This window comes from Ammodytes marinus (genome assembly GCF_949987685.1).
Source record: "Ammodytes marinus genome assembly, chromosome: 14".
Lineage (NCBI taxonomy): Eukaryota > Metazoa > Chordata > Actinopteri > Uranoscopiformes > Ammodytidae > Ammodytes > Ammodytes marinus.
This window is the reverse complement of record NC_137218.1, coordinates 14,649,727-14,674,972: the sequence shown is the minus strand read 5'-3', so window position 1 is coordinate 14,674,972 and position 25,246 is coordinate 14,649,727. Positions and strand designations below refer to the sequence as shown.

The following is a 25,246-nucleotide window of genomic DNA, read 5'->3' as shown; positions in this document are numbered from 1 at the left end:
GAGGACTGGGGTTCGACTCGTCCCGGGCCGTTAACTGTTAAATGGCTTCTCCCTCTCTCTCCCCATTTCAACTATGTGCTTTAAATCTATCAAATAAAGGTGAACACACCTAAAAAAATATTTAAAAAAAAAAGATTTGCAAAAAAAGGTTACACTTCAAACACATATGACTTCTTCCTTCCTTCTAGGTGACAGTCACCGTCCTAGACGTCAACGACAACACTCCCTTCTTCATCCAGGATCCGTTGGTTATAGAAGTGTCCAGCAGTCGCACCCATCGGGTTCTGGCGACCATGAAGGCAGAGGACAAAGACTTTGGAGCCAACGGTTCTGTGTTTTATCGTTTCGCCATGCCTGTGAAGGGTTTCAGCATCAACTCCCTGACTGGGGAGATCCAGGCCACTGTGCCACTAGGGGATCTGACTCAGGCTCAGAGGACCCTCATAGTGGAGGCCATGGACCAGGGCAGTCCGGCTCAGTCTGCACAGGGAGTGGTGGTGATCTATGTCAAGGAGGTGGAGTACAGCGGCATTCGCTTCTCTAGGAACGCCAGAGACGTCAGCATACAGGAGAACGCTGAAAGAGGTCTTGACATTAAACAGTATTCTTAGGGATGAGATTAATCACATCAGTCAATGTGTCCCTCCATACACTTTGACGATATTTCTGCTGTCACAGTTAAAGACTATTTTTTCTGTTCTCCTTAAAAATTCAGACACAGCCATAGCTCAGGCTCAGGCCCAACACCCAGATGGCACACGTAGGGGGATCAGCTACAGCATCTTCAGTGGCAACCGAAAGCAGTCTTTCACTATCATCTCCTCAACAGGTGAACCTCACAATAAAACACTTTTTTTTGTATAATGTGAATCCCAGTTTGTATTATAGATTGTTTAATAGATGTGGATTTTAAAATCTTTTAGAACATAAATGTATCAGTTTAACTTGTGATTTGATGATCTTCAAATCCTAATGTTCTGCTTATATCTGTGATCTGTCACCCAGGCGAAATCAGGGTACAGAGCTCAAGGGGTCTGGACTTTGAAGATACCCCCAAACTCCGTCTAGTTGTGAAAGCTGAAACTGTGTCCTCCACGTCTTTCATGGCAATCAACTTGATCCTGCAGGATGTTAACGACAACCTTCCTCGCTTCCAGCTGAAGAATTACGTGGCCTACATGAGAGAAGCACAGGGATATGAAATGCCAATCATACAGGTACTTCCAAATATAAATAAACAGCATAGTAAATACTACAAATTCATACAGGTTTTCTTGATTTTTTGGGGGGTAAAATTACTTCTCATCCTTCTGCCATTATTTTCCCTTTTCTTTCTCCTTCTCCAAGGTGTTGGCTGAGGATGTGGATCAGGGCCAAAATGGTGAGGTGACTTACTCCATCCAGTCATCAGACATGAGTGGCCTGTTCAAGATTGACCCGATGACAGGAAGCATCACTACAGCCGCCATCATGGACCGTGAGATCTTCACCCAGACCAAGTGAGAACAGATATGTGGTTACATAAATCTTCCCCAATAACCATTGTTTTTGGGGAATTTTAAAAATACCTCAGAAACATGTGCACATTTTGAGAATAGATTTTTTTTGCGCTGCTACGTGGTGGTGTACAGAAAAAAGTCTATTATGTAAAACATCATGTATCATGTTCCACTAGCTAGATTGTATTTAGATAACTGGTGAGGAGATGGACATAGTCTGCTGGAGATATAAACACAGTGCAAACCAATATCTGCATGCCAGATGTATGTTAAAAACTCCGTAAATCAACTCTTGTTCATTGTGACATTTTCATAACCTTTGGTTGGCTTCTGTTGTAAAAATAGTGCAAAATCCAAAAAATGTGTGCGCTTTTATGTTCCTTTTAAATATTTTCTCTATCACTACCAACACTGAGAATAAACTTTTAGAACTATTTGTAATACGAGAAAGGACGCATTTTCGAACAACCTCTTTATTCTGCTCACCCACAGGCTAGTAGTCACAGCAACTGATAGAGGAAATCCTCGATTGGCTGGTTCTGCCACATTGACAGTGATCATTGTTGACCAGAATGACAACAGCCCCACTATTCCCTTGCCAAAGGAGATTCGCATCCCAGAGAGTAAGTGATTGCATTTTTAGGAACTTTGTCATTGCTGGTTATGTATATTATTTAGGATCAGTTATCAGCAAATACATCACCCTCTTAGAAACAAATTATGTCACCAGACAAACCGTGTGTGTGTGGCCAAGGATGAGTAGTTGTACATAATGGCTGTACAAGGGTATACAAATGACATAAAAATGAACTCTGTCAATAGGAAGGGGAATACAACTAACGTTTTTGTTAAATCTCTATCTCCGTCTTCCAGATATGTTGATTGGCACAGAGATCACCCTTGTGACAGGTAACGATGTGGACTCCAGTCCGGCCCTAGCCTACTCCTTGCAGCTAGACCCCACCGCCTTAGGCAAGTTTGGGATTCACCGTTTCAGTGGAGGCGTATCACTCACCGCCCCTCTGGACTTTGAGGAGAAGACGTGGTACACTGTGACTGTCCGAGCCACGGACAGCCAGCACCAAACTGAAGCTAACATTACAATACTGGTGGAGGATATTAATGACAATGCACCCACATTCACCCATGATCTCTATCAGGTAGGATGGCTTGTAAAGCATGTTAATGCTCTTTTATTTCACAGTTGTTTCTGCATTTATTCTCATTCCTAGTAAAAGTTGTGTCTATTGTAATTTGCACAATGATTACTGTGTAGAAATAAATCCATTGTGTCCATTGCTAAATCTTCCTACCTGACGAATTTCACAATATACAGTATGTGTGTTTACATTTCTGATTTCTTCACTCCATCGGAGTTATGATAGGGAATTAATAGTACTTCAGAAACAGGTACTCTTCAGCAGATGACTTCATCGTGAAGGAGTACATTACACTTGTAGACATGAAAACAAAACACATGTACATTCTCAACATTGTGGGGGTGAAAAAGGTTAACTGCCTAATACTGACTGGGGAATGGTTGCAGAGAATAGTTAGTACAATATTTACTCACAGGAAATGATCTCAACACGAGCACGAGCTCAGAACAAACAGAAACTACAGTATAAAATTAAAAGCACATTTCTGCTCTAAGAGTGCCTTTTTTACTGTACTGTTGTTGGATTATTTGATTATTGTGCCCATGATGCTAATGTGTTATTAATATATCTGCACCAAAGGTAACTCTGCCTGAGCACACACCACCAGGAAGTGCAGTTGTCACAGTAACAGCAACTGACAGGGACTCTGGAGAGAACGGAAAGATCACCTACAGAGTGATGTCATCAACCCAGGAGGGTTTCTACATTGACCCCAACAATGGTAGACCACCTTGGCTTTGTGTCTGATGTAGTTGAACTCCATAATACGTTTCCAGTTTCAAGAGAAAGTAACACTAGATGTTATGCATTGCATTTTGAAAGTGACTTTCCCCGCACAATGTCTGACTACCGGTCAATTTCTTGTGTATCCAGGAACCCTGTTCATCAATCACAGAGCCGAGTTTGACCCTGAACGTCCATCAGTCAGTGTCGTTATTGAGGCAAGGGATGGAGGCTCACCTTCACTCTCCTCCCTCACTACTGTCCAGGTTCACATCTCTGACGTCAATGATAATGCTCCCGTGTTTCACCAGTCCGAGTACAGGTCAGTCTACATGCAGAGGATTATTTATATATTATATTATTATGGTGTAACCTTGACAGCGTTTCTTATATATGTAATGTTCCTTTCTCTGCAGAGCTACAGTTTCTGAGGACATCATCCCAGGGTCAACAGTTTTGACTTTTGAGGCCCTTGACAGTGACCTTTCTCGAGAGAACTGTGGCTTTGACTTTGCTATTGCTAATGGGAACGAAGGAAATGCATTCCAGATTGAAAGCAGTGTGCGGTTCCTGGAGGGGCGGGGCTTTCAGACAGTTGGAACTCTGTTGTTGGCCGAGGGGCTTGACTTTGAAACCAAGCCACTGTACAACCTCACTGTAGTGGTGTCCGACCGCGGTGTGCCCCAGAGGAGCTCCAGTGTTGCTGCAGTGATAACCATTGATGATGTGAACGATAACCCTCCGGTGTTCAGCAGAGCAGAATATACTGTGTCGTTGAGTGAGGGAGCTGCTGCTGGGACAGAGATCATAAGGCTTAGTGCTACAGGTGGGTCAAATCGTCTTGTCCACATATTTTAAAAGTTCTCTCTGCTTGTGAAGGGTATTCATTTTACTCTTTTGTTGTTTTTTGCCAGACCCAGACTCAACTCCCAATGCTGAGGTCCAGTATATCATCAGCTCCGGTGATGAGGTGAACTTATTCACCATTGACCAGTGGACTGGAGCACTGCGACTTCAGCAAGCACTCGACCGTGAACACCAGTCCACGCATGTTGTCATCATCCAGGCCACAGATGGACTTGGTCACTTTGCCCTAGCTCCAGTCATTATTGAGGTCAAAGATGTAAATGACAATCATCCGTTCTTCCCTGTGGAAGTCCTGACAGCCAGCATCAGAGAAAACCAACCAGCTAACTCAGCGGTGACTTTTCTACATGCCATAGACCATGACACAGGGGTATTTGGCCAACTGAAGTACTACATGGTGGAGCGGTCTGGGGCGGGAAAAGACAGCTTCACCGTGGACCACAACTCGGGAGAAATCAGAAGCAGAACTCCCTTTGACTTTGAAAAGGTGAACTCCTTCAACTTTGTAGCATTGGCCGTAGATGCAGGCAACCATTCAGCCACTGTTACTGTACAGGTGTTTGTCACCGGTGAGGATGAGTATGACCCACTCTTTGCGTCCTCTGAGTTATCCTTTGAAGTCCCAGAGGGAGCTAAGAAAGGACAAAGCATTGGCCAGGTCCAGGCAAATGATGAGGATGGAGGGGTGGATGGTATTGTTCTCTATTCTCTTCCCATAAGCTCGCAATACTTTGATGTAAACAAAACCACTGGGGTGATTATCCTCAAGTTGGACGGTTCAGGCAGCAGTAGTAGCAGCGGCTCAGGCAGGACGAAACGGGAGGCCAGGCTAATGACCCTGGATGTTAGAGCTCACAGTCCTCTAGATGCATCTCGTACCACTACAGCCCAGGTCTCCATCGATGTCACAAACACCAACTTTGGCATTGCTACCGATGTCAACGTCTTGCTGATTAGCATCATTGCTGCATCTCTTGGTTTTATCATACTGCTCGTGGTCCTGGCTTTGGTAGTGTTCCTTGTCAAGTCACGCAGGAGAAAGAAAGGCCAGGATGCAGGAAACAGAGCTGTTGCCTCAGGAACTGCACTGCAGAAATTGGATGATTGCAAATCAGGACCAGGGGGGGAGAGGATCTACCATCAGGCCTTGCCAGGCTATGCTGGTGATCAGGGTGGGTCCGGTGGTCCCTATACTAGAGGGGGGTCTCTGGATCCTTCTCACTCCAGCGGAAGAGGGTCGGCTGAGGCAGCGGAAGATGATGAGATCAGGATGATAAACGAGTACCCTCGTGTTGCATCCATCACCTCATCCATGCAGGAGCACATCTCTGCCAGAGGACCAGACTCTGGAATACAACAGGATGCTGACCAGCTCTCTGATATATCCTGTGAGCCTGCAGCTTTGGAGGGCAGTACCTGGTTCAAAGGAAAGAAACTTGGAGGTAGTGTCAGTGGGACCTTGCTGTCTGGTCAGCTCCCAGTCTATAGGGATGAGGGTGGTGGGTACCTAGGAGTAGGCCGCGGCCTCAACATTTCCCTCCCCAAGGATTATGCCTTCCCTGAGGATGGTAAACCTGCAGTGGATGGTTCCCTCACAGCTATCGTTGCCAGCGATGAGGAGCTCCGCGGAAGCTACAACTGGGATTACCTGCTCAACTGGTGCCCTCAGTTCCAGCCACTGGCTAACGTATTTACAGAGATCGCCAGGCTGAAAGATGAAACTGCCCAACAGAGCCAAAATCCTCGCCAGCCCTTCCAGCCCAAGCCCAAAGTGGATCCCAAACCCAGAATTGACCCTCCACCACTCATCACATCAGTGGCTCACCCAGGGGCCATGTCAGTTCCTCCCAAGGTCCCTGTGCTTGGACGGACATTCCCCCACTTGGCCTCACTTCGCAGGTCCCCCATCAGTCATGAGGGATCCATTTCATCAGCAGCCATGTCCCCAAGCTTCTCCCCTTCTCTGTCTCCTCTGGCAGCTCGATCACCAGCTGTTTCTCCCTTTGGAGTCAATCAGGGGCCCTCAGCATCCATGATCAGCACCAGGGAGCCCTCACTAGACCACAGTCCTGATCATGAGATGAGAATATAATGGAAACATTTGAAAAACTATATAAGGTAGAACTGTAAGACAGTCAACCCGATCAAAGCATGATAGAGCATCCCTTTGGCTCAACTCATGGGACTTAAGAATTGTCATTCTCAGAAATCATTGCTTTCATCATAAGAAAGAAGGTTTCACAAATGCCCAGATAGTGGCTTTTGTTTCAAGTTTTCGACCATATTACATTTAGACAAAAAACATAACCCAGGCACATTTAACTCTCTCCTGGTAGAATATTTGCATTATATGAAGTATTTCCAGTGGTCGGCAGTGTTACAGGAATACACAGAATTGGATCATGTGCCTAGGTTGACAGGACCAGTCCACCCTTCTATGTCAACAGTGACGCAGGTCTCGATGAACTGATCAGGGTGAAAAGGTAAACTGAACTCTTCATAGGAATGTGCACTTACCATGCCCTGCAGTCGGAGATCCCTTAGTGTGTAGATAGATAGATGTGTAGTTTTCTTGTTACCTCGCTGGCTGGCCAGAGAGCTAAGGACCTTGTTCCTCTCTTTGTGTCTGTGGACATTTTTACACTGCAGTATTAAGCTCATCTGGTGGCTGCTTTTGAAATGGCCTCTGGACATGAGTGTGAATCCCATGGACAGAAAAAAATGGTATGTGTTCACAAAGACACTGATTCATTGAATTGTTATCACAAAGAGGAAGTGCAATGGGGTTTATGCTTTTCTCACCAATTAAGATTACACTTCTTTGATTTTTACTTTGATTTTTATATATTTTTATATGAAATTATGATTTCAGATCCAGAAATTCCATTATTCCACATGGAGAGGTTTTTGTTTTTTGTGTATATACATATATGTATATTTGTATGTATGCAGGCTACGTGATGTATTGTATGTGTCTCCTAGGCTTTTAGAGACTCTTGTGACAGTGCTGATGTGAGTGGAAAGGAGACTATTGTGTTTTTAGCATTATTTATATGGAAAGAAGACTTGCTGCCACATTTCGACAGCAGGAAACCAAGGACAGTTCACACTATGATGTGTTGTGACCTTAAGACCTTTTTATTTTGTCAAATTGAAGATCATACCAAGTCTATAACAGCAACTGGATGTGATCAATCTACTGTAAATCCCTGCTTCTCTCTAGCAGTTCAGCGCTCTGTTGTGGTGTGTGGTTATGCACAACAGCACAATCCCTTCATTATTCAGGGACAACTCAATTTGCTGATCACCTCTGTGTCTTTACAAGAAAGTGCTTCCTAAAGTCAATTTCACCAATAATTAACTTCAAGTGCATTTCACTGTGCAATTGTACATCCCAGCACAACAAAAATAATACATGCAATGAAAAGGTTTAAATTGTCATTGGAAAGTGGTATAACTAGGAGAAATGTAGCACATGAGCCAAACAAGCGGGAAGCCAAGTCTTGAATGCATGAGCCCTGATGAATGTACAAGGATTTAGCAACATTGTGTTTTTTCCATGTTGACTCTCTCTTTTGTACATTTTATTTCTATGCTACGTTCATGATTATTACTGACAAGATGAGGTGTGTTCAGGTTCCATGTGTTTAAATCATCATCGTCTATTGTACCATGAAGCAAAATTCTTCAAGATTGTCTTTGCCATTCCTCCATGTGTATTTCCGTTCTTCTGGCCTGTTTTTCAATCTTTTGGGGGTAATTGCAGTGATTGAATATCCTATCTTTTTAAAAGATGGCCTCTACCTCTGTTCTTTGTTCATGCAAAGCTGACACTGGTTCGGCCAAAAGCCAGACATGCCACGAGCCCAGCTACAGCACCACGTGATCTCGATTTATTGTGATGCGGTTTGAAAGTTTGAGATAATTTCCATTGTTTAATTAGCGAAGCGATGGCAGAAAAAAGTAGCTGTACATGTGTTAAAAGCAAATAATAAATTCCTCCTGATCTCTTTTGACAAACTGGTGTCAGAATTCATCTTTTTCAGAATTCAACATAGGCTGTGAAAGAAAATGCTGAAATGCTATTAAACTTTAACAGGGCTTGAAGAGTGGGAGTTAACTTCTGTCATTAGAAGGCTATATTTCCAAAGGGAGGGGCAAACCTTTATAGGTCCATGGGGCAAACTTGGCTTGACAGTGGACCAGGAGACCTACGTGCATCCAGTATTGTCAGCATCTGGCGTTTAGGAACAGCTATGTACTGTATATATGTATAGTCTTATTTTGTGTCAAGAATTTTATATCACAAAATACATTAAAGGTAAGCCTGTAGGGGTTAACAAACAACCTGAGATCCAGTCAAGATCCAGTCAGCAGTGGGTTCAGTTTTCCTGCTCATATAAAGGCATATGAAGTTGATGTAGCTAAATAATTGCTAAATGTTTATTTCATATGGAGCACAGACATGTTTGCATAGCTGCTGTGGATTTCTGCCTCATTTGGTCATCACACACAGTCATGGCTTGTTGCCCTGTTATTGTTATGTAAAGAACGAGCTGGGCATTTTCACAGGTTGCAAAGATTAGAGAAAGATATTCATCCTATAGTATACATCTCACCTGGCTAATTTAAGAACTAGTCTATAGAAAAAAATAAAAATGGTTGCTGCCCTCACTTCCACATTCATTTCCACACACAGTTTTGTTTATAGCCTTCTGTCCCAACACTGCTATTGTGGCCTGCTCCTTCACTAACCTCATTCAACTCAGAATACTCACAGGCACATGCACACGCACACACACATACTTAGAGACTACTACACAGTGTCACACATGGCCCTCAACAATCTCCACAGCTTATATTGGGCTGGATCCAGCTCATACAGGCACATACTTGGCAGGGGTTTAAGGTTGAAAATCTGGTAGATATTTGTCTGGAAGCCAAATATGAAATCTTTTTTGGTACAGTATGATACACAGTATGTGTGTCATTTTAAAGTATTGTCATACTAATCTGTGAGACAGTGGTGGTCAACTAGACAGACACAATACAGTACATCACGGTGCATCCTATTCATCGGGTGTAAAAGTATAATCACCCTTTAATGAATGTGTTATCAATGATGCAATCAAAACAAAGGAATGTCCCAATATACTAACTTTAACATGCATTTTCTCCCTTACCTTTACTCTAGCTCATTTGCTCTTGACAACCTTTATAAGTCCTGAAAACCTATTTCCTCATACTTTTTCTTACTTTGAGTAATGGGGTCCTAAAACCACCCGAAATATTCAGCCAAGGGTGGAACAGTTGGTCCTTTTATTTAAGAGACTATAGGCCAGATCCACAAATAATGGATTGCGCACACTAATAGCTCCATGATTTGCATAGAAATAGCACCCACAATCTTCCCCGTTTTAGCACCATGTACACACAAAATAATAAATTATATAATTATATGCTTACCCTACACACCCACAAAGTTTGGTAGCTGAGTGCCCTCCTTTTGTCTTCAAGTGAGTAAGCAGATCTTTTCCCAGGCGGCACAGTTTCGGGCGGCACCTTGCACATGTAACGCTTTCACGCACTGTGCCGCGGATGCTTCATTAAGACAATCGGCCAGGCTTTGACGGTGATGAATGTTCTATAATTTGCTTCATATCCATACAGGTCAGCTGTTACACACAGATATCAGGTGTGTAACTGTGCAGCCCTTATTGAATAATCTTGAGTACATCAGAACTGTTTCATTTTAAAATCCGATATCAGTACACAACCCACTTACCCATGACTTTAGCCCATACTATAACTCAATATCAAATCAATATAATATGCAGCTCACAACAAGCAACAAAGAGAAAGAGAGCGAAAGAGAAACATTGCGTTAAGATAAGACAATGGTGGTAAAATGCACCACTATATCTGTCTGTGGCAATTGTCTTTTGTGAAATAGATGGTAGTTGCAACAAGGTACATTTGCATAGGAGGAGGCACATTTGTGTAGAATTTTTGAATATTCCCTATTTCCCCAAATTGTTTTGTGAATTGTGCATTATCTTTTTCTTTCATTTGCACAGGTTTAGCGGCCCAAAAGCAGCGGAATCCATTAGTGGATTTGGCCCTATGAATAAGTCTACTGGCCGTTCAAAACATTTTCAAAGTCGTATTCACAATAATGATCTTATATCCCTTTAACTGCCCTGTCTTACTAAATTCCTATATGTCTTATATATTTTCTATTTAAGTACTTTTTTTGTTAAGCCAATAATGTAAATAAATATCATGAAGAAAAATATAAATTCCTATACCTTTTACTGACACTTAATAACCAGTTGGGACCAAACACTAAGTTACCCCACTGACTGCTAAGCTGCTGACCACAAAAAGGGAAATTAATGAAAACAAACCTTGGCCTTTTTTCGATGCTGGGGAATGAAGGAAAGATCGACTCTTTCTCATTCGCTTTCCTTTAAGCTCAACAAATTGCTGCCGCTTGCTCCACTTTCTTTCTCAACTCCCTGCTCCTACTAGCTTCTGTCCACCAGCAAATCATAATACAGGAAGAGTGGCATGAATGGTAAACACACAATTATATATAATAAAAACTAAACAGCATAGGGTTGTATACCTTGACCACATGCTCACCAAGTACACTGCATATAAACCATGCCTATATGTTGCAGAGTATAGTTTATATTGAACTGAACATGCAACTATCCAAACAATTACTCTGAATTTAACATATTTATTCTGAACAGAGCAAAGAGGAAATTACTAAACCAGTTGTAATAATATTTAGGGGCAGATTAAGTTGACCTTGGGGGCTACAGAATCAGATATAAGATTGGATCATTTCACTGTTGCATTTTTGCAGTGGAACACAGATCAGAAAATGTCAAGCATCACTTCCACTGACAGTGCTGGGAATTTGTTTAATATGAAATGCCAGAAAAGTCAACCCAATAGTTTGGAGCAGAAATGAAAGCTTTGGAGAAACACAATTATGCACTTTGATAAATCATATTCCCAACAAATGTCAGTCTTGAAGAAACAGCAGACGGACGCTCACTGTTGAAGACCTTGTTTTCTCTCCAGTGGATCCCAGCTGCACTCCTTGGGAATCAAGTCTGTAAACATCATATTATACTTGGCCAATGCTGTAGTTATTATCATGGTGTTGACATTGATCAGTTTAACATCATTAAATGAGGAATCGGTACATAAATAAACAGTACAGCTACCAAAACCTGAACAATGCATGCCCGCAATTAGGTGTGAAGAATTGTGCGCTGTAAAAATACAGTATAAAAGACAAATATTGATGCATCACACCTGTTGGTACAGTAGACATGAATGTAGTCAGTGCACAGAGAGAAAAAAGACTCAGGAACAGAAAAAAGACTTAGGAGTAGCACTGAAAGAATTATTATAGATAGAATTTATTGTAACTTTTTTACTGAGCTTTATATCTTACAGGGTTTTTAAACAGCTATTTTTCAGAGAAAGATCAAGTTTCCATTAAGTCATATTGATGACAAATTGTTATCAGAACAAGACCCAAATGTGGTATCTATTGCGAGAGCATAAAACAATAGTATGTGTGTTTGATGTTATTGTAAAAAACAGATGAAAGCATCTGAAAGATATTAATAATACTGCCTGGAAGATCCCCTTTTTTGATGCTCACTTTGAATTCATCTTAATTTAAGAGAGATGAAAACAATACTTTTTATGGCAGTTGCTTTTAAATCTAAGTACTGTTTTTATTTTAAATACTTAACTTAAGATAAATTGGCTTGCCATCTAAGACGGATTATTGGACAGTATTGTATAAACAAAAAGGCATTAAGAGATAAATGGAAAAGAGAAAATGAATTTAATTAGAATTGACTTAGCAAAATTAATTATTCAGATGGTAAATTACACTCCTCATGACATTGAATTCCACTCTACTTCAGATTACCATGTGGAGCCCAATTTTGGTATCTATGTAGGAGCTGAATAGGTCTGCATGCTCGGAAATGGCCTACACTAACAAATATATTTCTTATTTCCCCACATCAGTCACAAGCAAGGGCGAAACCATGCTTTACAGTGTGTGTGTGTGTGTGGGGGGGGGGGTCAAATTAAGAGCCTTCCCCAAGAATTTTTGTGCGGATTTCAAACGAAGGGTTACTATTTCATCACTAAAACCAGCCTAATCGCCTAACCAGCACGGCCAATAAAACCAGTCCATAATTGATCCCAAAACCAAAAATCAAAAACAAACCATATCCAACTGCATAACTATCAGTGCTCAATGTATCATGAAATTAATAGATATGTTCAGAACAATCTTAATCTATTATCTCTCTCCTAATGTAGCATTTTTTTTTAAATAATTTAGTAAGCAACATAATGGTTGGTCTTTATCGTCACTTAAACAAAAATAACAGATGTGCGGATTAAATTTAGGCGCAGCCAAAAGTACGATTGGGTTTAGTGACCAAATAATTTAAGAGACATGCTGACTCCTCAGGGTTATCTCAGCTTGACCAGGAGATCAGGAGATTGTCCATCATTTTTGAATTTCACTTTTTTAAAGTCAACAATATAACATTTCCGTGTACGGTCAGGTAGGGGTCTCTCAATTAAGGAGTGTCCTATTCACCCTGAAGTCTCTTTGAACACATTCCTAGAACTACAAACAGGACCTGAGGCAATTTTTTCTCCAAGGTCAGACTGGCCCCAGTGAATCTGTTCCCCCACTCTGGTACCCAACCCCCCCGCCCCCCATCCCATGCCAGGAAATCACCATGAACACATCCATCCCTACACACTGACACTCAAAGGCTCTCAGCAGTGCCCAGTTTCATACTGTTTGTCAGTTGCTATCTCTTATGGCAGGGAAAACATCTCACTGTTTTTCCATTGCTGTGTTGTTAGGATATCCATATACGTGTGTTCTCTGAGCATGTGTCGAGGGGGGTCGGGATGTTTCCTCACAAGTTATGCGTTTCTCTTTGTGGCCTGTTTGCACATTGATACTATCATACGGTGAACTTCCTCATGGCAACTTTTGAGAAACAGCCTTGATTTCACAAGTGATCCCTGTGCTGATCCAATTGGTTTTCAAAAAGTTTTGTTAACCCAAAGTGTTACAGAATTCTCTCAACGCACTGTGCAAAGGCCATCAAGAAATCTACCAGAGTTGAAGCAACTCAAACCTCTACTGAGTTTACCTTTTCTTCCTTTTTGTTTTGCTGTGCCACTTCCATGACCAACAGGATTCATGGAGCAAGAACAGCCATTGGGTGCTCTTTGGCTCTTGGCCTCTGAATGGCTATTTTTAGTGAGTTTTCACTTTTTTCTGTGGTGTCAAGCTTAGAAATATGACAGGAGAAAGGAGCCAGCTGAGTCAGACTGAGCCTGGTTCTCATTTGTGCTGACCTTGCATTACAGGGCTCCCTCTCTAGTGTCACTCACACTTCACATTGAAGGTTAGAGGAGATTGAGATGTAGGGGAGAAAGGCTAGAGGTGGCAAGGGAAAAGGAAACGCAGTTTACCGCAGTATACTTGTTTGTTTTGTTTAGAAATGCAATCAGATCCTACACATTTTTTAAATTCTGCTTCATTGTTAATTAGTGAAAAAATACAAGTATTGAAGGGAATAAATTCCAGTTTGGTGCCATTTAAGCCTTTCTAATTGCCGTTTTGACTGTGCGTTCAAGGCATGTGGTTTGTAGTCAGTTTAAAAATAGCAGCATTAATCAGGTTTTTAAATGTTGAAAAAATAAAGTGTTCTCTGGATCGGAGAACAGAGCAATCAGTCAGCAAAGCAAAGTGTGAATGTATGAAAAAACAAAAAACAAAAAAAACAACATCCTTCTAAAATATGCTCATTTTCCCACAGCTCCTGAATGTTTCCTCGTGAGAGTGTGCAGGTGTCAACATCTCTGGTGAGAGCCCAAACATTTTAGCTTATGTTCAGTCAATCAATCAATCTGTTGGCTTGTGAAAGCCTCGAAGTACCCTAGGCTAGACATGAACTATGAACTACATACAAATTGTTCCTAGTACTGTTTACGAATGTGCAAATGCTACAGCCCTGTTGAGATTGTTGGAAGTATAAATAGCAAGTAATACACTTAAAAAACAATGAAAGGCCTTCTAACATTTGGGCCAGTTTATCTTCCGGAAACTCAACTAAACAAAACTACAATATAATTTATATATATACATACATATAATACATTTATACTTTCAAATATTCCAAATTTCAACAATCGGGATGGATAATACATTACACTTTAAGGTGAGATAATGTGACTGTGCTGATCAGCAGCTGTTGTGGCCGCAAGTTAAGATTGACAGGTTACGGCACATCTCTTTTTAGAGAAGATTCATGACATCCACAGACTGACCCAATGATATCAGTTACACAGCGGTGTCCACTTGCCAACATAGGTCATCACTGACTAATGGTTTTACTAGCCAAGTCAGGCTTTTGGTTTATTAAATTACATTTTAGCCCAATTTCTTATACAAGATGACATGATAAATACTTCATGAATCATTACCGTATCTCTCACATCCACTTTCAGCTTCCATGGTCTACTGATAATTTGACTTGTACTGCTTTTCTTTACTGGTAGCTACTAACACTTGAAATTAGTTTCCTTTTTTGTACTGGTTGGACTGTTTTGAAGTTTCCTGCCATATGTGTAATAAAGTATAGTGTAGTATGTTAAATGGCCTCAGGAATAATGTCATTGAAAGTACTATATACATTACTGGACATCGCCCCACTTAGATTAAACTTCTCACTTCTCACATTGTGAAGAATGAAGAGCAAATATGTATTCATCATCTCATGCTGTGAGCCTGAATCGGCCATTCATCAGCCCTGCACAAGTCGTTGTGTCGCCAGCCAACACTTTATAGGGTGGGGTACCTTTGTAGTTGGTAATTCTTTATTTGCGTGAATTACGGGCCATGGTTACTAAGGCAGGGAGATCAAAGGTCGTGTGGCTGGCACCCAGTTGGAAAGTACAGAGGAAAAGGAGGAGGGAAGTTTTGGGAGCCAGAGTTATTCAATCTTCCCCTGCTCTGCAAAAGCCTTAATGGACTCCATACATCTTTCTCCCCTTTCCTTTCTCTCTGTTCACTGTCTTCTGTTTTTCTCTCTCTCTCTCTCTTTCCCTCTAGAGCTGTGTTTCTATAGTAGACTAGTGCAGCAGGAGAGCTGGTCCTGGTCCGACTGCCTGTCAGCCTGTTAGTCAGTGTGTGTGCACTGTCAGAATGTCAGCAGCAGCTTATTCTTAGAGTTCACAATAAGGTTCGGAGTCCTGATTTGCCTTTTTTGGTAATTTGATTAAACCCTCCAATGTCCATGTGTGTCAGTAATGGAACCCTCATTTCTCCGTACATAATTTGATCCGTCCCACTGTCACAACACCACCCGCACTCCATCACCCTTCTTGTTTTCTCCCATGCCTCATTCTTTTTCACCCTCTTTATTTGTGTCCAAAATGGTGCAGCCAAAGGTCTGACATAGATACTGAACTTAAGAAAACACTCTTGGCCCCTTAATCAGGAAAGGTTAAACCAGCGCCGTGGTGAGGAAAAGTAACAGGCACCACATAACCACTTCTTTTCAGTACACTGCAAACAAAACAGGGGCTCCTACTCCATGAGAGAAAACACTGATTGTGGTTGAGGGCAAAATATGTTTCACATTACAAGCCATTATGCTGATTTATTATTGATAGATTGATAGAGTGCGAGTCAAGCTCTTTCTTAGATGGAACATTTCTAGATTCTGCACCAATCACTTTTTAGCATTTGTTAAAACTCCACAGATGCCCATTTATTTCCCCACCGGCTCTGCATTTCACGTGTACACCTGATGTTTTTCCACTATGCACGGAGCAAGTCCCAAAGCTCTTTTAAGGAGGTGTAGGTCCTTGACCCCTCACTGTCAAGTAAACGTCAGGCATTATCCGCAGCAGATTTTTCAAATGAAAACAATAACGGCCAGCTTTACTTGCGGGGATACAACCAGGCATTCCATCCAGATTATCCGTCTGCTACTCTCACTCCCGAGTAGAATCTCACGCATGTAGACCTTCCCTAATGGATTCAATAAGAGCAGAGCAAATCGGTGGAGGCATCCCATCTCAGGGCATCCACTTGTTGTTTTGCATTTGGCCATACGCAATAGAGAAACAATAGCAGAAAGTAATTGTTTTCCAAAGCAAGAACGTTCCATGCAAGTTCCTTTTTTAATTAATTTCCCATTTTATTTATAATCTCCCCCAGGCTGTTATCTGACAAGAATGTATTCAAAGAAACTCCAAGCCAAAAGCATAATTAGTTTCCGGTAGCAAAACCCAGTTTACAGCCTTGTTTTGTGGCAATTTCTGTTCACTCAGTTGTATAATGGTTCGTCTCTAATACAATTTGATTTATTGTCTGGCAGTTGTCAACAGCTTCTGTCTTTCTTGGCCGGCATGTGTCCGTCAGCGAAGTTATATTTTATGGCTTGGATTGTAGTGTGTCCTATCTAAAAAGTTGGATTACCAGAGACACAGTCAGTAGTTCACCCATCATAATTTGCCATTGTATTAAATATTGCTGCAGACGTACATACCCCTTTACTGTTTCCAATCCTTCAAAATCAGACCAGTCAGTGTAAGCCACAGGAATGCTGCTTCACATCAAACCGCATGAAGCTTAACTTTGAAACTTACTTGTTTTTTATGGAGATTTGTGTTCGGATTTATTTTTAAATTATAGCTAAATTGAGCAGCTCACTGTTGGAGCAGATATTTTTTCCTCCTTTGCTTCATTCTGCATTTTATTCACGATTACACTCCTGTTGCCTCTCCTGTTTCTCTCCAAACCATGTCTCATGTGAATTGAATTCCTATGCAACAATTCTGAAACAGCTATTTACATGCGCCGGCAGAGTTCATTGCCAGTGCGGGGAAGTAGTGTAATGTTCCTTCAATAAAAAGGAGTGTGAGAGGGCTTTATTGTACCAAAATGAACAAACTCAGGGTGGTAGCCAGCCACAGACTGTGCAGGTGCCATGGGCAGATTCTGGGTAATTTCGTCTTTTAGTCCCAGAAATATCAATTTCATTCTAAGTAGCAGGCTATATCGTGCTCTCCAAGTTTCCTTTCTGTGTTTATGTAACATGTAAATATTCAACACGTTTTTTCAAGTAACAAAAGGAATAATAAGTGTTATTTGGACACCCTTTACGGATCAGAATGTGTTTCCAAGCTGTCTCTCCCTCTGTCTGGTTATCTTCAAACCGAAGCCATCTCAGCAAACCCCCTGTGGCTGATTGGAGAAGAACTGCTCCGTCTTTCTGTCTTGAATATGAACACGTCTTAGCTTCAGATGAGTGGTCTCCAAAGTGGAGAAGTAAAACAGGGAATTAGGAAGTATGCACATGAGAGGGAATTCAGTTGTATGGAGTTGTTTTGGCCAAGAAAGAGACGTGGATCAGGCTTATCATTTGGGACGGTCCAACTGCTTGTCGTTTCAGCTTAAGGCAGTGGACTGCTTAAGTACTCTAGGCATGAGATATGGGCTCAGCACTTTGTTTAGATTAAGTTGGAGAGGGAAAGTATGGCTAAGCAGCATGGCTTATATCCACATTATTTGCACTTCAATAAATTGCCTCAAAGTCTGGTGGTCTTTGAGCGGCAGCATCCTGCTCCTCTGCAGAATGACTGACTTGACGGCTGAGGGGACAGAGATGGATCTGACTGACTGGCAGGGCTGGCACCAACATACGATCTATTGAGGGAAAACTTTCACTTTCTTATTCTGTAGTTCAAATATAATAGTATTATTTATGTGATGAATAGTCTCACAAGTCAGGGGTTACTAAGAAAATGTCCATAAGATAATTATGAAAGAACATCTTTTTTCCAATTTAAATACCATTAAATTAGTCAAATCATTGTCAATGAGGTAAATGATTATTACAGCTGAAAACAGCTGATTTTTAATATAATACTTATATGTGTGCAGAGGTCCATATTTGGGTACTATCACTACTGTGTTCCAATGGCACATTGTGTGAGCTGATCTGAAAAAATGCTAATCGATCAATACAAAACCCATGTGCTATCATTTTAGCACAGTTGAAAACTGTTGTGATTATTAAAGAAGCGATTCATCTGACACATCCTTACTTTGGGCATCTGGGTGTCAAGATCGGGAGGGGTCATTCACCAGTTATGATGTGGGCAGTTTGATCCCCATCTGTGGCCACATGTCAAAATGTCCCTGGACAAGATGCTGAACCCCAAATGGCTACCCATGGTTGGCTAGCATCCTGCTAATAGAAAAGGACAAATCACATTTAGTCTCTACCACACTCATCGTTTGTCCCAGTCAAATGGTCAGCAGTATTAAACCAATTACAACAAGGCAGATCAGTTGTTTGTAAATGTCTTTGACGCTTTTGCTACAAAACCGATGATGCAAGATTTGGCTTTCTATCAGTAAAATCAAACACAGTGTTGCCTGGTTGACTTATTCAGGTCCGCAGCATCAGTAGAATTGTTGACCTGGCATTTGGGACTTTCCCGTTTGAAGGCTGTTCCGTCATGTGTAGTCATGATTCATAGACACTGAAGGTCTGGTGAGTATTATAAAAGCAGATTGTTCCTTGAACATGATGTTTACTTATAATTAAACATATTGTATTGGTTCAGGTAAGACTAATGATACAATAAAATGTGGCACCACCTTTGAGAAAATCAGCAGGGAAACATGAGTGATCATTATATCAAAAAAAGTACTTCTGCTAGTGGCAATTAAATGTTTCTTTGAAAGGACTGAGTCACCTCAGCTGCCAGGAGTCATAGTAGCTGAATCAGTATACTCGGGCTCCTGTGTTTGATTATAGCCCAGAGTCTCAGGGCTCTACATATCTCACAGGGTGTCTCTTACAGGCTGTTTCTGTGAAGAAAAAAAGGACAAACTGTTTTGGCCTGCATGAGTAATGAAACCACTTTTCCTCCCTCTCGCACGGAAAGAAGAGAGGGAGAGTGAAGAAAGAGAGAGAGAGAGAGAGAGAGAGAGAGAGGAAGCAAATGAATGAACAACTTTAAAAGGGGTTTGCTATACTTCCAAAAATGTTGTTTTCTGGTTTGGGAGGTCAAAAGATGTGAATGGAGAAAGCTCAAAGTGAGTGGTGTACAGGGCCAGATATAATATGTCACTTTTGAACTGTATTTGTTTTTATTTGTTTGAAATACAAGGCCGGAGAATTGGTTTAGCTCCTTCACCGATGGCAACCGCAGACCACATAATAGAGATATCAGGGATAGTGAGCTGTGGATGATGAAGATGTATGGGGGGTGATTTGGATGTCTTCTAAAGTGTCCCCCATGGCTCCTGCATTTCCTGTCATGTCCACAAAATACACTCCCTCCCTTACTCAGCGTGAAAGTTCACTCTCATCACTGCCACCTCTCCTGCTGTGTCCCTCCGTGGCTAACTCCCTTTAACCTCCCACGCTCCCTAAACACCGATACTTATAGAGATTTAGATGCATCAGGGTATTGCACCTTTCCAAAGCCGTTTTTCTATCATACTTCCAGTGCACTGTCATATTGAATTATGTCTTGTGTGGAAAAACTCAAGCTAAAACACTTGCTGATTGAGGAAAAACAAGAGCTGGCTGGCTGAGTCTCTGGAGTCAGGAGTCAGAAGGAGGGAGAAAATGTAACAAGAAAAATGAAGGTATTTTCACTGTTAGTTTTACTGTGCTGTTTGCAATTTTTTGATCCATTATTATCTGCTTATGATTCACTGCGGTCACGTGACAATGGTTGTCTGGTCTACTCACCCATATTTTATTTAGATCTTTTATTGCTTCAAGGTTTGTGTCAGAGTGAAATATCCTTAACACGGTAACTCTCTCTCCTGGTAAGACAAGGGAGATTTGGATGTTGGCTCTGTTGGCTGGATCGTTAATAGTAAAGCATAAACATGACAAAGTGTACATGTATATGGTAAATGGTAAATGGTTTGCATTTATATAACGCTTTTTCTATGAAGACACAGACACAAAACGCTTGCCTTATTCACCCATTCACACATACTTATAAACGTATGGCAGCAGGGTGCTGGTCGTTCATTAGGAGAATATTGGGGTGCAGTCACTATGTTTACATGCACATTTAAGTCTAGGCCATTTAATTGACCTTTTACTTCACTGACCAAACAATCGACAAACTGGCTTGGAAGGGGCAAACTAGTGTCCAGCATGGTATGGATAACTTTACAGCTTTGTACATATTGAACGTGCTGTAAGCGCACATGGCTTTCTTCCCCCTCGTAGTTGGCAAAAGTCAATGGTCCAGCCGGGAAACTCTGGAGCATGCGCAGAGCACCGAGGCCAGTAACGGCCTGTTTGACCGTATACATACAGGAGTATAGTTCAACTCACAACTGCATAATCTGTGTGTGTTAGCTCGAGTTTGAGAAATTCAATTTAGAAGGATTTCAATCCAGTTTCAATCGGACTAACATAATAAATTGATTCTTGATAATGTTATGTAAACATATGTGTCTTGCCCAGGGATGAAGATCATGTTGACATAAAAACAATTTTGAGAATATTAATTCACTTATTTGACAAACTCAATTCTTTCTCACACACGCTTTTATCCTATATTTGTCCAGACAAACTGGTCAGTCTTTGATAAAATCGAAATAAATTGAAGAGACAGCATGATATCAAATACCAACTGTCTTGGCACCATTTGTATTTTGTATGGTGAAGTGTTCCTTCCCAGCTTTGGATGAACATCCAAGTTTCTCTGTCAGTCTTTTTTCTGTCAGACGTTCTTCCCAGCTCTATCTGTTGAGCAGCAGTCAGAACAACAACACTCAGCACATGTGGTTGCTATTTGTCGACATACAAGTAAACACAAAACACTATCTCCCTTCACATTTCAGAAGAAAAACTGCAAGGGGGATCGGCTCCCCCCCCCCAGCTTTGAACCTCTGTCCGCCTCTTTCTCTCGCTTTCTCTTGGCTCCTGCTGTGTGAGTGGTGCAGGTTGTAACGGATACGGCGTTGTGGTTGTACATAGCTCGGATGAACTGAATTCCTGGCAGCGTGGCATGTCACTCGGAGGAACAGTAAGATGTCAAGGCCGGGGCGAGCCGTGATTGAGGGAGGGAGAAGGGGAGCCCAAGAGATGTGTGTCGGAGTAAGATGGATGAGGTGAGAATTCCATTTCACTACAGAAAGCCGGTCACAGCAAAACTGTTAGGTTTTTGACATAGAGATTTTTTTAGCTTACTGTGAATTCTTTCCACATCTGCAGGTAGGGAATGTCTAGATCAGCAGCTGTGTTTCAACATTGGGCAATTCTAGCATTTTGATCAACTGTCACAGGTACTGTATTTCTGAAGGTGATTGTGGTCCACTGATATTGGAAAGTCTAAAGCAATTTTGAGGAATACCTTTATTTATATTTTGGTGTGTGTGTGTGTGTGTGTGTGTGTGTGTGTGTGTGTGTGTGTGTGTGTGTGTGTGTGTGTGATCGATACCACTCTCATATCTGTTCTTTACATATAAAGCCAAGTTCAGACCAAAGATTCGACAACAACAACTTGCAACGAGACGGTTTTAGAACGTCGCAGGGGAAAAGTCACAGCAGTGTAAACTGCTCGCTGCAGCGTGGCTGATGCCGTTGCAAGGAGTCGCAGAAGATCGAACATGTCAAATCGCCAAGTCTAGTTTTAGAATGTCTCAGCCCGTCTCGTCGCAAGGAGTTGCGAGTTGCAAGTCGTTGCGAGGCGAATCTTTGGTCTGAACTGGGCTAAAGGCTACAGCTAGCAGCCATTTAGCTTAGCTAAGCATAGAGGGAACGACAGGTAACCTAGCTCTTGAGCGGGAGCGGTTACTATGATCAATGTGTCAACTTGTAGCCCGGCAACCTCCCAGTGATAACGAGGCAAGCTTATCAGCTGCTGACTGAAACCTTATAATTACTAGAAAAACATGAATGTGGTATTTAATCTAACTCTCAGCAAGAAAGACAAAATGTGAGGTGAATTCTAAACCATTATCATTCATATGTGGGGTAGGTGTGCGTGGCCATCGTTGACAGCCGCACACAGGTCATAAACAGCTGTCCACCATCAATGTTTCTCAAGCCTCTGAATTCCTCTGTAAGTACAATGGTGTACCCCATAGGTTGGCCTACTTTACAACATAGATAAGAGTCCGCACGCAAGTCCTGACCAAAGAGTGTAATGAAGAGCAGTAGTGCTTGAAACCTAACCTTGGTGCAATAAATCATGAACTGATATTGGAGCCCTGCTGTGTGCAAGCTGTTTATTTTGTTTCATGATTTCAACTACTTTACAACATACACAGTACCATGCACCATGTGCCTACATGTCATTTTGAAATAAATCACACCAAATCTAAGTAACAGAAGAAAATACTTGCTCAGAAGGTCATATAACACTAGGTTCCCAGTAGTTAATAGTTTATATAAAAAAAATTATTCAAGTTCTCTTTTAAATGAAATGTTATATTACAGTAGGCCCACTTCAAGTAGCCTATATGAAGTGTGTTTTCAATGTACATGTAATCACCTTCATATAGGAATCCCTGTGTTATGCTTTACTGAACATATTGTTTGTTGTGTCCTTTTAAATGCAGATTTAATTATAAGTAAATGTATTCTTAATTCATTGTTTACTCACTCTTTAAAGGTGCAAACTTTCAGTGTGCATTCTTGCAACCCCTTTTGACAAAAGCCAGCTGTTGTACCTGGATGAGCGTACCCATGACAAAGACATTGAGAAAAACTATTACAAAAATTGCATTCTTTGCACTGATGCTCTTGTTTACTGTTACAGGTAATTTATGATCATCAGAGGAAATATTACACTGTATCAGAAATATTTAAAAGTTCCTCGTAGCAACTTTAAGTGTAAACCTAGCATGGCTTGACAGTGTGTGGCCAAGGTGCTATAACATGTGGCCAAATTGTTATACAGGGATAATCAGTGGTAGGGTTGATAATGTGAGTACCTTTATATTCAATGTTAATTTTTTTTCCAGTGATGAATTCATTTTGAAAGAGCAAAGGCCGATGGGGAAACTACTATATACGCTCGGCCAATGATGCAACATTATCACTCACATTCCATCTGATACTATCTTATCTAAAATACTTATGAATATAATATATTTTCCAATGGAATTCATAGAACAAACCGGATATAAGTTGAGTTGGGTACAAGTTTAAAAAAGGACCAAACTGTGCACTATTTCTGTAGCTAATAGTAATAATGTCATATCTAAACCAAACATTTAGGTAGGCCTACAACCTTAAATGTTTGTGAGTAGATAACTTTAAATTTGCTCCAGATTGTCCCTTTGCTAACAAGCCTTCTCTTTCACTATACTACTGAACTGCTGTATCTTTTAAAATGGTAGCATTGCAGAGAACAGCCAAAGCAGGATTTGCATCCCAAAAAAATCTGGCCCTTGACATGGAAAAAAAGATTGAGTGTGGAAGACATTGTAATCCTCCTTTCAGATTTGTGAAAAATGCGTGTCATGAGGTTGATGCCTACCTCGACCGAGCTCACGAATAATAGTGTGTGAAAAAGGTTGTGTTTCCGTATGAATTCAGACACACAGCAGCAGGATTACTTTTTTTCTTGTGCTCTTGTTTTCCACTGAATAATGGGCATATGGGAGAATGCTCACAGAAGAATAGCTTGTGCCATTAATCACCAGCTAAAAATAAAAAACTTACATAGGCCCAGCTCTTAGTGATGGAGAAGGTGACCAAAACAGTGAGTCTCTAGAGAGTCCAGCTTTAGACATGTTGAAAACAGCTTAATCATTCACTACACTGTATGTGTGTGTGTATGCCTGTGTTTCATAGAGCCAAACTGTAGAGACTATCACTCATAGCACTGCCTGTGTGTGTTTGGAGAACCAAACAAGCGTTGATTGTACTTTATTTACAGTCAGCTATAAATACATAGGCTATTCAGATCTCTTTACAGTCAACTCAAAACCCAAGGCAGCTACTGAGACACCCACACACTCGTTACTCTCAGGCCTGTTAAACAAATGAATGGGAGTGTGGCTTGCCTTGTCAGATGGCCGACCCAGACGGAGGACATCATAATAAGATATACTTGTTTTCGGGTTCTCCGTGAGGTGAGATCACGCAATTGGAAGGAGCATTGTGCATTAACACGAAGATAAATACTAGGGTTGGTTATTTGCCCAAGTTTTGCTTCACTGGGTCACATTACACATGTGCATTATGCAAACATCATTCTTGTTATCTCACGTGGGGAAACAATAAACGGCCTCCGCATTGTTAGCCGTTACTGTAAGTTATTGTGTGCCAGTCCAACACAACACTGTCAACCTGACCTCTCGTGAACCTCACTCAGCATTGTTTAGCATGCAGTGTTGATACCAGGCGTCTTGTTGTTTTTGCCTTTGAGGGTTTCTCTCACGCTCACCCCTGTCACTTTGGAAGGTCTTTCCAATATTGCTTGGTTGCACATCATTGCACACATTTGCCGGGAGCACTCAAACGTCTGTGTACAAGTGCGCATATCTACTTTCGTGTAAGCGCCGGCGTGATTTGTGTGTATGTTCCCTATCTGTGGTTCAAAACCTCGTGTTGAAGGCCCCAGAAACACAGGTTGAAGAAAACTGGAACGGGCTCAGAAACAGCGAGCAGAACAAACACAGAGTCCAAGACTTCAAGTGGAAACTATTCCAGACTAAAATCCCATCTGCTTTCACTTGAGAGTCTGAGTCCTAAACTAAATAAAGATCCCTCCTGAACACATTTATTGCCCTTCTCTTTCTATCCATCCTTCTCTTCTCTCCGTATCTCCTCTCCCCAGCACAGATTCTCTTTATTGTTACTGTGTGGGGGCTTCGGAGAGTTGACTCGAATTGTAAGTGGGTTCTTCTGTATA

General features: G+C 41.4%; 1 protein-coding gene across 1 annotated transcript in view; it reads left to right on the top strand.

The window, feature by feature from the left end:
* Positions 1-8,247, top strand: part of dchs1b (dachsous cadherin-related 1b) — an 86,025-nt gene extending 77,778 nt beyond the window's left edge. Inside the window, exons 20-29 of the mRNA XM_080041534.1 lie at positions 189-585; positions 716-829; positions 1,006-1,217; positions 1,348-1,499; positions 1,992-2,122; positions 2,373-2,659; positions 3,239-3,380; positions 3,533-3,704; positions 3,799-4,208; positions 4,297-8,247. Of these exons, the coding sequence (XP_079897660.1) occupies positions 189-585; positions 716-829; positions 1,006-1,217; positions 1,348-1,499; positions 1,992-2,122; positions 2,373-2,659; positions 3,239-3,380; positions 3,533-3,704; positions 3,799-4,208; positions 4,297-6,341 (4,062 nt within the window). The 3' untranslated portion in view covers positions 6,342-8,247. The remainder of the gene's footprint in view (positions 1-188; positions 586-715; positions 830-1,005; positions 1,218-1,347; positions 1,500-1,991; positions 2,123-2,372; positions 2,660-3,238; positions 3,381-3,532; positions 3,705-3,798; positions 4,209-4,296) is intronic.
* Positions 8,248-25,246: the final 16,999 nt, after the last annotated feature.